The sequence below is a fragment of the Rhyacophila brunnea genome, unplaced genomic scaffold, assembly GCF_057557595.1.
Source record: "Rhyacophila brunnea isolate RB1 unplaced genomic scaffold, BYU_Rbru_1.0 scaffold_3, whole genome shotgun sequence".
Taxonomy (NCBI): domain Eukaryota; kingdom Metazoa; phylum Arthropoda; class Insecta; order Trichoptera; family Rhyacophilidae; genus Rhyacophila; species Rhyacophila brunnea.
This window is the reverse complement of record NW_028232965.1, coordinates 29,444,211-29,457,637: the sequence shown is the minus strand read 5'-3', so window position 1 is coordinate 29,457,637 and position 13,427 is coordinate 29,444,211. Positions and strand designations below refer to the sequence as shown.

General features: G+C 32.3%; 2 protein-coding genes across 2 annotated transcripts; one reads left to right on the top strand and one right to left on the bottom strand.

Annotated features, from left to right (window-relative positions):
- Positions 1 to 694: 694 nt before the first annotated feature.
- Dus3 (Dihydrouridine synthase 3) lies at positions 695 to 5,111 on the top strand. Its single transcript, XM_085953324.1, has one exon. It carries the CDS (start codon positions 825 to 827, stop codon positions 2,730 to 2,732), a length of 1,908 nt encoding a protein of 635 aa, XP_085809450.1. The 5' UTR covers positions 695 to 824; the 3' UTR covers positions 2,733 to 5,111.
- On the bottom strand, positions 2,780 to 11,746 carry LOC147068203 (AFG1-like ATPase). The gene is made up of 7 exons (XM_085953325.1): positions 11,237 to 11,746; positions 10,665 to 10,847; positions 8,330 to 8,574; positions 7,417 to 7,591; positions 6,998 to 7,141; positions 6,774 to 6,887; positions 2,780 to 5,843 (listed from the first exon to the last, which is right to left on the bottom strand). The coding sequence occupies exons 1-7, from the start codon at positions 11,624 to 11,626 to the stop codon at positions 5,724 to 5,726; spliced, it is 1,371 nt and encodes a 456-aa protein (XP_085809451.1). The 5' UTR covers positions 11,627 to 11,746; the 3' UTR covers positions 2,780 to 5,723.
- Positions 11,747 to 13,427: the final 1,681 nt, after the last annotated feature.

The window sequence follows — 13,427 nt, the reverse complement described above, 5'->3', positions numbered from 1 at the left end:
TAATTTTAAAATTACGTCATAGTATATTTTTCTATCAAGAAAACATTTTACAAAAAAAGCAAGACGTGATGTGGGAAAACACTAGATAAAATATATGAACATATTAAAACGATGATAGTATAGCTTTATTCAGAAATTTAGATTTTGTAAAGATGGCAGCTTCAGTGTTGCCAACCGTACTATAATTATAGTATTTATACTATAATTTTGGTCCGCGTACTATGTACGATATAAGACAGGTATAGTACGCCTAAAATATATAATTTTGAATATCTGAAAAAATATGTAAAAAGTCCTAAAATTTCGATATTTCCGTTCGGTAAATTGGTGCAAAGTACTATAAATTCGCAATATAAGAAGATTTGGAGAACTAAGAAAAAAATGGTAGAAAAACGTAAAAAAATCACTTGACTTTGGTTTAAAATGAATTTTCTTGAATTCTTCGGTAAGCGTTTTTGGTCGGAAGAGGTACCTAAATAAAAACGGGTCTCGGAGTTTCTCAAATTCTCCGTTATTTTTTTTTCTGAGGAACAAAAAACCTGTACATTTTCAACAGATGACAACGCGTACTATATTTTTTCCCCAAATACTTAATTTTGGAGGCTCTGAACTATAATTTCATTTTGAAAAGATGGCAGCACTGCAGCTTACGTATATTAGCTATGATGGCAACACTGGTTCCCGATTTGCTGCACGAAAAGTATATTAGTCTATGGCTGCACGTATATTGTCTATAACTTACTGTCAAAGGATACAAATTGTAGGTTAACTCAGATCATCCCCTACCGCACGAGTTAAATATTTATTGATTTGGTATTATTTTGATGAAAATGGCATCAGATGGAGTGTGCGCTATTAAAGAGGAATATATTATTACTAAACATCGTATATTAGAATTAAAACAAACCCAAAACGAAACAAATGTATCACAGAATCAAGTTGCAACTGCCGCTCAGTTAGATGAACCACCAGAAAAAAAGATTAAGATTGACGTGGAAATAAGTAAAAGCTCTGTTGATGAGAAGTCTTCAAAATGTGAGCCAAAGCGGAAGTCGAGGGGTCAAAATAAAGGACGACCAAAACCTATGAGGGAAGCATTAGAATTGCGCGCTTGTCCGACGATTGTAAATGTTCGCGAAGGAGAAACGCAAAAGCCGTGTCTGCATCCTGGGTGCAAATATATTCACGATCCTTTAGAATTTTTAAAAAATAAGCCACAAGACATTTCAGTAGGATCTGGAGTATGCTATGTATTTGAAAGCAAAGGTGTATGCCCGAGAGGTCTTTCATGTCGTTTTGGGTCAAAACATATTACACCAACGGGTGGTAACGTAGTAAATTTGGAACGAGAGCTTCTTTGTAAGAGTAAGACATCAAATATTGCTCCATTTGATGTTCTTCTGAGTCTTCAAAAGAGAAAATACGATTTGTCACTTTCAGAAAACTTAGTTAATTCTAAGAAAAAAGAACGAACACATTCAAATGACAAGAAAAACCAACAGCCGTCTTCCAGTGAGAATAATGATAAATCAATAGCGACTGCCGCAGCTGAGAATATAACTCTAAATGATAAAATTACTGAAAGTAATGGTGAAAACATTCTTAGCATTCAACCAACAGCGGGAACCGTCACTGATGAAGATATCATAAAACTGCGTGCTGGTGAGAAAAAGTCTATTGACTGGAAAGACAAACTATACCTCGGACCCCTAACGACACTTGGTAATCTACCTTTCAGGCGTATATGTAAAGAGTTTGGAGCCGATATAACATGCGGCGAGATGGCTTTATGCGATTCTCTGCTAAAGGGAACCAAGCAAGAGTGGGCACTGGTGAAACGTCACTCAAGTGAAAATTTATTTGGTGTTCAAATATGCGGCAGTAATCCTTATGCTATCACTAAGACATCACAAATCTTACAAAAGGAGATAACTGTGGACTTTGTTGATCTGAACTTGGGATGTCCTATTGATCTCGTGTACCGTAAAGGAGGAGGTTCCGGTATGCTACTCAGACTCAATACTCTGGAAACATCAATCAAATGCGCTTCAGAGGTATTGAATATACCATTTACTATCAAAACTCGTACTGGAGTATATCAGGACACTAAAGTGGCTCACACGCTTGTGCCTAAATTCATAGAGTGGGGGGTATCAATGATGACCATTCATGGACGGTCCCGCGAACAGCGGTATACGAAATTTTCCGATTGGGATTACATAGAAGAATGTGCAAAAGCTGCAAATAATGTTCCCGTCTTCGGTAACGGCGATATCATGACTTATGATGATTATATTCGGTCTCGTCAAGCCGCACCGCATGTTGCAGGAGTGATGATAGGTCGCGGTGCCCTCATTAAGCCGTGGGTATTCACAGAAATTAAAGAACAAAAACTATGGGATATTCGTAGCTCTGAACGATTTGAAATATTAAAAAAGTATACAAACTACGGGTTGGAACATTGGGGTTCAGATACGCAAGGCGTGGAAACCACAAGACGTTTCTTATTGGAATGGTTATCATTTTTACACCGCTATGTTCCCGTGGGCATTTTGGAAAAACCACCTCAACGCATAAATGAACGTCCACCCTTGTATATTGGTAGAGATGATTTAGAAACATTGATGGCATCATCCAATTGTGCGGATTGGGTTAAGCTCAGTGAGATGCTGGTCGGGCCAGTACCTGATGGATTTCAATTCTTGCCAAAACACAAAGCAAATTCATATTAATACTTAACCCACATAGAAACAGCTGCTGAGAAATAAAACACATAATGTACTTGAAAAACAAATAATTATTATCATAATATAATGTATTGAACAGACAACATATTATTACATTAGTATTGTATAATATGACTCAATTGTAAGTACTGTACACAACCATAAGTATAAAAAATAAACGGCTTATATTTTGATGATTTTGTACTGAACAAAATACTAGAAACAATGTACTAGTAACTATATAATAAAATCACAAGTTTCTTTTAACCCTCAAATACATAATTGGATTTCAATGCGAATACTATAGACTGCAATTTGTTCTTCTGCATTGTATAATGTAAATAGTTTTTGCAAGCAAACAATAATACCCTATTGACCTGATGAATAGTTTCGATGACAATTTTATTTTCTACCTGGAACTTATTCTGAGCAATTCAGTTTATATTTATCACTAGAAAAAATATTATTAAGCCAATGTGTTAAAAAAGTTTTTGTCTATTTTATAGAAAAGTATACCTACTGAACAAATGTTAATTGAAATTTTTTCACCTTTGTACACAATATAGAATCAAATACTATGTCTATTTTTTTTGTTACAATAACAAACACAATAAAAATACTGCTGAAGACTCGTAAGATTGACTAGGTGTTTATTAATCCTATCAATTCAATGAAAAAAATAGATGCATTTGCATGCATCATAAGTTAATGAATGTTGTTGATCAACTTTGTTGAAATGTGACTCTCAGTATCACCACGTGAGAACCTGGTATATATTGTGTATTAAGTATAAGACAAAATATAATTTATGGATGATATAAATAAGTGATGTATGTAAATAAAGAATGTTTTGTGAATACAAAAATTGCTATTACCATTCATATAATGCTTATAAACTTAGATTTTAAATGAACATGAAAAAATATGTTCTATCACAAAAACTGTTAATTTTTATAGCTAAGTATATTACGTATGTAATTAAAGGACATTCTAGTTTATAAAGTCTATAAGGATATGAACAATATGTAAAGTGTAAGTCTGAACATTTAAATTTAGTAATTTTATTATTGCGCCATGTTCTTTGAAGGCAAAAAATAGTACATATAGGTACAGTATATTTATCTCACTATAAATCACCCTCATTCTGCTAGTCATAATTCGCAGAGCAAAATTCCCAGGAGAAACTGGTTTGTGAGAAAGGGCACACGCCTTAGTGAGACACATACACTATATTAAATATTATGTAACATGTACATATTGATAGTGGTGTCACCAAATATAATCATTAAGGCATTTCTTTTATTGTGAGAAAAAAAACCACATGTATAATATACCTACATTCAATCCAGAAAATACATGGAATTCTAAAATACGACTTATGGCGACTTATTATTTTTTGTTGATTTTTTACACATGTCTAGGCGAATTATATTTATTAAATCCTAGGCCAAAAAGATTTATTTGTAACAATTTCATTTCATGAATAAAGCTTCAGCAGCTAGAGTCGGACAACTAACTAGTCATTTTTATGAATCAAGTGTCATTTCCGTTATCAGTATTACAAAAAAAATACTAGGCTTTTAGTAATTCAGGACATGGGAGCGATATATTTTTGCAGAGTTTTATGGAGTTGGAGCATGGAATGTTTTGACTACTCCATTACACTAAATTCCTATCACATAATATAATTTGACAATTTTCTGCTGGTGAAATGATAAATGACAAACAATGAAAGACGACTGTCTGTCCACAATTAAAGCTTTACGGAATACACTATAAACAGGTGATTGGGGCAGACCAATTTTCAAATTGCTCTGCTCTGACATCAATATACTTGCTCCAACTCTGCTACATTGCTCCTAGTAAAACTAGAATATAATTGTGGATAAAATCATCTTTTTTCGTTAGCCTTTTATAATTTAGAGCCGAAAATAGTCAAAAATCTGGAGCAGTAAAGCAGCAAAAAACTTCTATGCTCAAACCGCATTGCTCGACTGCTCTGTGCTCCACTCCAATTGCTCTGATTATATTATGTGATATGATACAGTGATTCCCAACCCTTTTCCTTTGGTGGAACTCTTGGGACATTTTCTAGAATCACAAGAAACGCCTAACTGGTTCACACATATTATATCTGGGATAGGAAAATTACAAAATAGACGTGAAGAATGGTGACAAACCAAGGAAAAATACCGCTCAACAGCCCTTTAAGTAGATTAAAAACTTACTTAGTAGTTTTAGATTTGTCTCAAATTAAATAATGTATTTGCACCGAAGGCAACATTTTGATGGGCTGGTTATTTTAACATACCTTTTGCCCTAAGTTATTGGAGGCCAATAAATCACTACTGTACTATCACATAATGATATCGTGCAAATTTAAACGCTTTGACAGAAACAAAATGGACAGTGCGTACTTAGCAGGCGATGACTTTAATTATTACTGACAGTTGAATTCCTTGATTAATACTTAAAACCTTCATTTTTAAAAATAGGTCATGTTAAACTTTTTTTTCATTGTTACCAAATTTGTTGTAGCTTTTGCGAATTCTCGCAGAGCTCCTGATATGATTCGCGGATCCGGTTGGGAATCACAATGATTTTTTCAACTCCCAAATTTTAAAAAAAAACCTTGTTTTTTTTAAATTTCTGAACATTGGTAATTTAATTTAAAAGTTTTACTTGAAACTAGAAGTGGCGCTGTAGCTGGTATTTTGATATTGGAATGGAGCAATTAAAAAAGTGGTTTGCTCCAAATTCTTGTATTAATAATTCTATCACTTTGATGAGACTATTTATCATATTCGCATGTATCATAATATTAGATGTAGCATATTATTCGACAAATGAATAACCAATTTATTGTTGTCAGACTCTATGTACTAATAATTACTATAAACTAGGAAGCTGGTTGCATCACAGGTTTACTAGCATAACATTTTAACAAGCAATAAAAAAAAATACTTTTTAATATTGTTTTTTTGTCCAACTTGCTGCTTATGTTCGACCCCATTTTGACCAATATTCTTGAGTTTGCATTTCAATTATTCTCGATAGGCACCTGTCAAAAGCAAATATTTCTTCTTCACCAGTGAAAATACTCGCACCAGCGTTCTCCTGGGAGTCAAAAAAAAAAAAATTGACAATGAGGTAACAATATGTTTGGAAATACTGTAAAGCAAGGTTTTCTTAACTTGACATAGCCGTGATCCCGGATATAAGCAAAAATTTTCATAAACCATTACATTGCTTATAAATCAACATTTATCAATAATTTGTCATCGCATGTACTGCATTTGTGTAACTGCGACTATAGACTAATATATTATACTGAGGCACAATAAAGATTGTCAAACTGATTTTTGTCTCATTTCACCACATGAGTGAAGATGTTGCTAAGTAGCTTTTCAGAAATATCTAAAGCAACCGAGCAATTATTGCAATATTGCTTATCATTACACGTCCGTGCAGCCAAAAATAATTAATGTATTAAATTTTTGGAGGCAATTTATATTTTCAGTATGAAATGCCGTAACCAGGAATATCATTTCTGGGACCAACCAAACGGCAAATAATGCTGCCGTAAAGCATGGGATTTCAGTATTCTACTTGAAGCGCCTAGTTTCAAAAGCCCCTAAAACAGTTTTTGAACTTTTTTGAGTTAGATATGCATTTAGATGGATATTTTTGTTACCTATATCATGGCCAAAGATTGAACGTTAAAAACGCCAAAAACCGTCAATAAGTATGATCAAGAATTAGGGTAAATTTCAAAACCCGTTAAATGGAAAGCCAAAATACTCTTTAGAATGTAACGAATTAAAAAATAAATACATAAAGCTCACAGACTTAATAGATATGATTTTTTCACATTTTTCTCAAAATTACCTAAAATCGTTTTTCTCATAACTACCTAAAATCGTTTTAGGGGCTTTTGAAACTAGGCGCTTCACTTAATGTTTCTGAATGTTGGCAATTAATTTGTATTGCTGGGCGCTTTGATGAAAAAAAATGTCTTCTATTATTTTACCATATAAAAATACTTACTGAGTTTTTGTGTATTCCTAAATCATCCATAAGAACTCTGCTGTTGTGGTCGTCAAAAGTTTCATTATTTGATGCAAAAAGTTGTGAAACTGGTACATCGGCTGATACTACTAACTAAAACAAAGGATATTAATGATACTCATTGCACACTAGATAACTATTCCTTCAATAAATACCGGGTTAAGTAATAATATAACTAAGATTACTAACGTAAATATACATACCCTTGTTTTACTGTCATATAGATTGTCAATCAAGGTAATGAAGCGTCTGCCTGATGGAAGTTTTGCTGTTATCTGTGGTACTTCCCTAATGATGATTGTATGAAATGATCGAGCTAACATCAAGTAATCACTGGATCCCAAAGGCTGAAAAAGAAAGTAAAATTAATAACAAAATATGAATGGGTTGAATGAAACCGTTTCATTGGCTATATAGGTAATATGTAAGAGACTGAAAAAGATTCATAAAATAAAAGTATATAATAAGAAAAAGAGTGTCAGGTAATCTGTTTGACGATTCCATTTGTCCAGTGTTTTAAAAAGACACATGAATGGTGTTTTCAATGGATAAAAATAATTGCAGATAAAATTTTGCTGTACAAAAGCCATGCTGGATAACGTTAATAGAATATAAAGCTTACCCTTTCACATAGCTCTGGAAAGGTTGTATCTAATACTTGTCCGCATGTTTTATTGAACTTTACATTTCTACCCATGATATTTATAGTTTTCGGTCTTACTACATCATTTTCCATTGATATTAGATATTTAAATAATTTATCGACAGGATTATTTTCTGTCTCTTCCCTGGAGACCCTATATTAATAGAAGTAGTAAAATGAAGTCAATAAATATATACTAGTATGCATACAGGTAAAGGTACATCACAATTCTAGTTTTAACACTCAGTATATGTATGTCTAGTTTCAAGGTATCTTTACGGACTTATAAAAAGAAATTATATAAAAATTTTAGTATTGGCAACATAGTTTTAACATATAAAATAAATAAGACAAAAAATGTTAAATGATATAAATTATAATATTTTTTATAAGAGAGAATAATAAGAATAATAGTTTTTTGTTTACAATGCACTATATTCGAGTTGAAGTTTATTTATTACCATAATTTTGAAAAATAAATAAATTAAGCTGAGCACACTTGAAATACAAATAATAATAAAAAATGACAAAATCGAATCAGAATTTTAAACATACGGGGATAACAGAGATAATTTATAAATTTTATCAATCTATAAAACAAAAGATACTTCACACACTGTCTTCTATGTCAGTGGTGGTGGAGCTGGACTGCGAAATCTTTAACGTGAGATCTGGCGGCGGCGCTCGTGTTGTATCTTGTCTATGGTTTTCGATTTCGAAGTATTGTAAGTACTGAAACGCGAGAGGAGGGGATCTAGTTCTCCAAGTAGCCGCCTGTCACCGTAAAGATTTCGCATATATCGTATGCCATGTTTGACATGCAAAGACATTTTATTGGCACATGGAGGAATTGTATAAATCACAATATTTAAAAATAATCAAAAAAACATACACAAAATATGTTCCTTCAGATTCACTTCCGGCTGTTAATCTTCTATAATCTATTCCTGAGTTTAAACAGATTACTTCACAGTGATCTTTAAGTACTTGTATGAATGGGACAAAATTTGAGCGCTGTAGGCCATTTTTATATAAATCGTCAGGAGCCCGGTTACTTGTGGCTACCACTATGCATCCAATATCAAAAAGCTCGGTAAAAAGTCTTTTGAGAACCATAGCATCGCCTATGTCAGTAACCTATAAAAAAAATAGCAGTCAGTTTGATATAATAATATGTATTAAGCGGTATAAAAATGCATAAAGTAGTGTAATACATACCTATGTTTCGTAAAGACTAAATTACTATTATCGCTCATAAGTGGAGCATATGGATTTCCACAAACTGAAAGTTTTCTTAACATAAATTTTTGTACAAAGAATGGTCATTGGTCATTCGCCCAACCGTGTGCTTGCTTGCATGAGAAATTGTATTGTTAGAACAGGTACCTACTTGGTATTGTTTTTTTACACTATATTAGGGCATCTATTGAAAACTTCAGGTTTTAAATGTGTTTACAAATAAGATCGCTACAGGGTGAATATATTAGATAACAGGGATTCTTACCAACCAGCAGAAAATATTGGATTTTAAAAATATCATACAAAAAAATAGTACAGCATTTAAAATATTTTGTTTAATTTTTCGTTTGTGACATCTGTTGATTGAGTCTTTTGTCCAATATTTATTTTAGTAAAACAGTTCAGTGCACAAAATAAAATGATGTACTTAATCATGTTTCTGTGATGGAAAACACTTAAAAATATGTGTCACAAAGGTTATTTACCTTTTTATTATCGACATTATGAACAAACATTGTTGATACTTTTACAAACTTATGAAGCGATTTTACATACGGGGAACCGTTTTATTAAAACTTATCATTTGTATTTTTAAGTTTCGGAACAAAAAATCGTAACTTCTGAATTTCGGAATAAGTTCAAGAAATTACACTTCTTGTTAGAAATCAGAAGAATACGGCATTTATTTGTCAATAATTTTCAGGTGATATTTTATGGATTATCATATGAAAATAGGTAACGCTATTTATAATACAATCGGTTTTTTAAGTCTTTATGGTGTAATTGGTTTTTTATTTAGCACTAAACTCAAAATCCTGAAGAAAAATAAACGAAAGTTTTTGTTTATTGACCTTTGAACCTCCCTATCTTGCTTTAAAATTGAATATATTTTTTTTTACTTTTCCGTCTTTTAAATCATATAAAAACATACTTTTTAATTTATGCTCAAAAATGAAATGATTTAAACAAAAACTTTTTGAGTTATTAATACAGTACACTCTCAGTAATCCGCCGCTCGCTTATCCGACAACTACTATAATCCGCCGTTATTTTTACTGGTTGAAAGCACAAAATCAAGCTTTATGATCCCCCGGTATGCGTATGTCAAATTCAGTAGTCCGCTGTCTAGCCCAGTTCCGTTGACCATTAAATTTAACCGGAGTCAATAATATTATTGTTTTCTTTTATTTAGTCCTATAGGTTAGTCCGCTGTGTATTCTAGCAACTGACGCATGTGTTTCTATTCGTTTCTTCTGCCACAGTCTTTGTTTGAATAAGTTAACAAAATAAAGTCTTCTCGAAAGCGTAAACATGACACATTAACATTAAAACAATATTTGGAAATTTTACGGAAGATAGATAGCGGTGCTTCATTTACTGACATTGCTAAAATGTACAATATTGGTTGGCCGCCCATGGTTTAATACATGTAGGAATAAACTTAGCTTATTTAATGTGTATAATTTAATAAATACTTACTTGATTTTGATTATAAAGAAAACCATTACATAGTTGCTAGTACAAATATCTCAATAAAAACTATTTTTAAGAAATATGTCGGTACTTACCTGTTTTAATTTTTAATTTTTACCATTTGTTGTTTTGTTTTCACTAATTGGACAATAATTGTCTGGTTTTTGGGGTGGCGGATTACTGAAAGTGTACTGTATTTGATTGTTATAAGTCAAGTTTGTATTCAATATTCAAAAATAAAGTCAATCACCAATGGGTTAATGGTGGTCCTAAAACATTATTCAATAAATTATTTCGGTACAAGTCAGTTATGGGGAAGCCAGGCGGGAACCACGCTAGTAGTCATAGCCGATTTTGGCAAAATTCATGAAATCAAGAATGAAAACCTAACCTAACCTAAACTAACCCAACTTAACAAATAATTTAGTATATCGGCTATTTTCAAAATGTGTTTGCCGCTGGCTTTCCCATAATCGACTTGTACTATTATTTCTTATCAATTAGTACCTACTCACCTGAAACTCATCAAAGCAAAGAAGATAACATTCTTCTAAGATACTTTCAGCAACGGGAGGTATAGGATCAAAAGACGACGGTTTTCGTTTTTCATGATTGACAACTTTCTTTTTAAGGTTATGAATACGCGTATGAACATCCAACATGAATGCATTAAAATGGACACGTTTCTTCTCATTCATCTGAAATTGAAGAAATGAAATACAAAATTATATTTTCTAAAAATAAAATACGCAATTTAACTCATTTAGTGCTGACTGGCACCATTTTTAACACAATATTTAAATGTGGTAAGTAATTAAATATTATACAGGTCAGCAGTGATTGTATTAACAATGTAACGTATAGTAGAGATATAGGTAAAACATGTAAACTCACGGTCATAATAAAGCAAAATGATTAATTCATTTTTACAAGTGCATTATTAATGTTTGTTAATTACAATGAAATATTGAGATCTTTTGTTTAAAAAAATTAACGTGGTTATAGTAACTCATCAAACCAAATAAGTAATCACATTACACTTCAATAGTTTCCGGGCATTTATGGCTGCGGCGGTACAAAATCTTACCTGAACGGAATCAAAGAAGAGATCCATCAGCATCGTTTTTCCACCACCAACACTTCCATGTATGTACAAGCCTTTTGGAGCGATGACTTTCTTTCTTTCAGAAGAGAAAAAGTTGAAGATACTTTTCTTTTGTTTAGGGATAGTGTATGTTTGCAGATCGTCATAAACATGTTGTAAGCCTTTAATTACTTCAGTTTGATGAGGATCAGCGACAAGTATACCATCTTGAATTCTTTTATTATAAATCTCTACAGGACCCAAACCATTGATACTTTCTTTGGGTAATATGTTTGTTCCGAATTGACATATTGGGGTAGTATGTATTTTAACAATTTGTCGAATAAAAAAATTCGCTGAAGTTTTACAATATAAAAACGACACAAGAGCCATAATTTTGGGATATAAGGTCACCTAATAATAAATACAATAATCATTATATAAGGATATTCACATTCACACCATGGTCAGACTAAAATACTGTATCCGTCACAATGACAGTTGTTATACGTCAGGGCATAGACTAATCAGGGTTACAAGCGAGAAAATAATTTTTAGTCAGCCAATTTCACGATATTCAATAGCCAATCCGCTAAACAAAGTCATGTCAAGATTAACAAAAGTAAAATTTTTATTATTTTAATAATTTTACTGAAAGTTAGATATAGCATTTTTTTATTTAAATTTATTTTGAGGTCCAATAATAATAATTATCATAACCATGGCCGCGCCAAGGGTGGTTGCCATACCTATCTGGTGGTTCAAGATTGTTTCATCGACAGGCTAATGCAGACCGATTATTTGAATTTGAAAAATATTTTCAATGTCGGAAATAGTGTTGCCAACCGTACTATAATTATAGTATTTGTACTATAATTTTGGTCCGCGTACTATGTACGATATAAAACAGGTATAGTACGCCCAAAATACTATAAATTTGAATATCGGAAAAAATATGTAAAAAGTACTAACATTTCGATATTTCCGTTTGATAAATTGGTGCAAAGTACTATAATTTTGCAATATAAGAAGATTTGGAGAACTTGGAAAAAAAAATTGCTCGAAAAACGTAAAAAAATCCCTTGACTTTGGTTTAAAATGATATTTCTTGAATTTTTCGGTAAGCATTTTTGATCGGAAGAGGTAGGTACCTAAATAAAAAGGGGATCTTGGAGTTTCTCAAATTCTCCGTTAATTTTTTTCTGAGAAACAAAAAACCTATACATTTTCAACAAATGACAACACGTACTATATTTTTCCCCAAATACTATAATTTTTAGGATGCTCTGTACTATAATTCCACTTTGAAAAGATGGCAACACGGAAAATATAAGAACATGGTGGTTGGGGAAGGGTGAAGATGGGGCGCAGGTAGGCTATTAAGATCCAACATAAATAGAGCCCACTAAACTTCAGTCTAACTAATGTCAGTCATACGCATTTGTTTTCATTGACCTAAGACTACAAATTGGAGATATTGTCAGTTAGTTTTTAAAATTCAATTAAACCCTGCGTAATCAAGCCATAATAGATAATAGTCCAAAAATATTAGTCTCTCAATAAAATTGGTACCTAAAATGATGCCATTAAATCATACATTATTTTAGATAGAACAATATTTTTTATCTAGTATGGTTTGGGTAGGCAGGGCTTAATGATTTTTAAAAAATTAACCGACGTCCTAAGTATGACTGAAAGGGCGCTCTATTTTTATCAGATCGCGGTTTAGTTGGCCAGGATTTAATTAAATCTTAAAACTTACTAGCACCATCTGCAATTTATATTCTTAATTCAATGAAAACAAACAAGAATGACTGAGAAAGTTAGTGTGCACTATTTATGTCAGATTTTAACAGCCTACCTCCGCCCCTCGCAACTGGTATATGGTATACGAACATAATAAATGTTCAGAAATACTTTTGTCTAACTGTCGAACAGTTTCAATACAATGTTAATTCATTCACCGAACTGATGTATCTTTTACAAAACGGCATACGGAACCTATGATTTGGGTTCATCGAGATTTTGTACATAAGCATCTCGCCGTGGCTGTACACCGAATGCCTCCCTACCTTAAGTTGAACAAACTGATTGCCAAATTTGGCAGGTTGCAACTGACAGCCCGCGTTTGTTAATTGTCATACTTGTTTTCTTCCGTGTTTCATTATAATTAAGTGAATTATTTTGATTAGGT

What these genes read in the sequence shown, in the direction of transcription:
- Dus3 (XM_085953324.1), top strand. Translation starts at nt 825, where the DNA reads ATGAAAATGGCATCAGATGGAGTGTGCGCTATTAAAGAGGAATATATT.
- LOC147068203 (XM_085953325.1), bottom strand. Translation starts at nt 11,626, where the DNA reads ATGGCTCTTGTGTCGTTTTTATATTGTAAAACTTCAGCGAATTTTTTT. An exon ending in TCTTCTTTGATTCCGTTCAG is followed by an intron (nt 10,848 to 11,236) that starts GTAAGATTTTGT and finishes CTTCAATTTCAG; the next exon opens with ATGAATGAGAAGAAACGTGT. An exon ending in TTCCAGAGCTATGTGAAAGG is followed by an intron (nt 7,142 to 7,416) that starts GTAAGCTTTATA and finishes TTTCTTTTTCAG; the next exon opens with CCTTTGGGATCCAGTGATTA.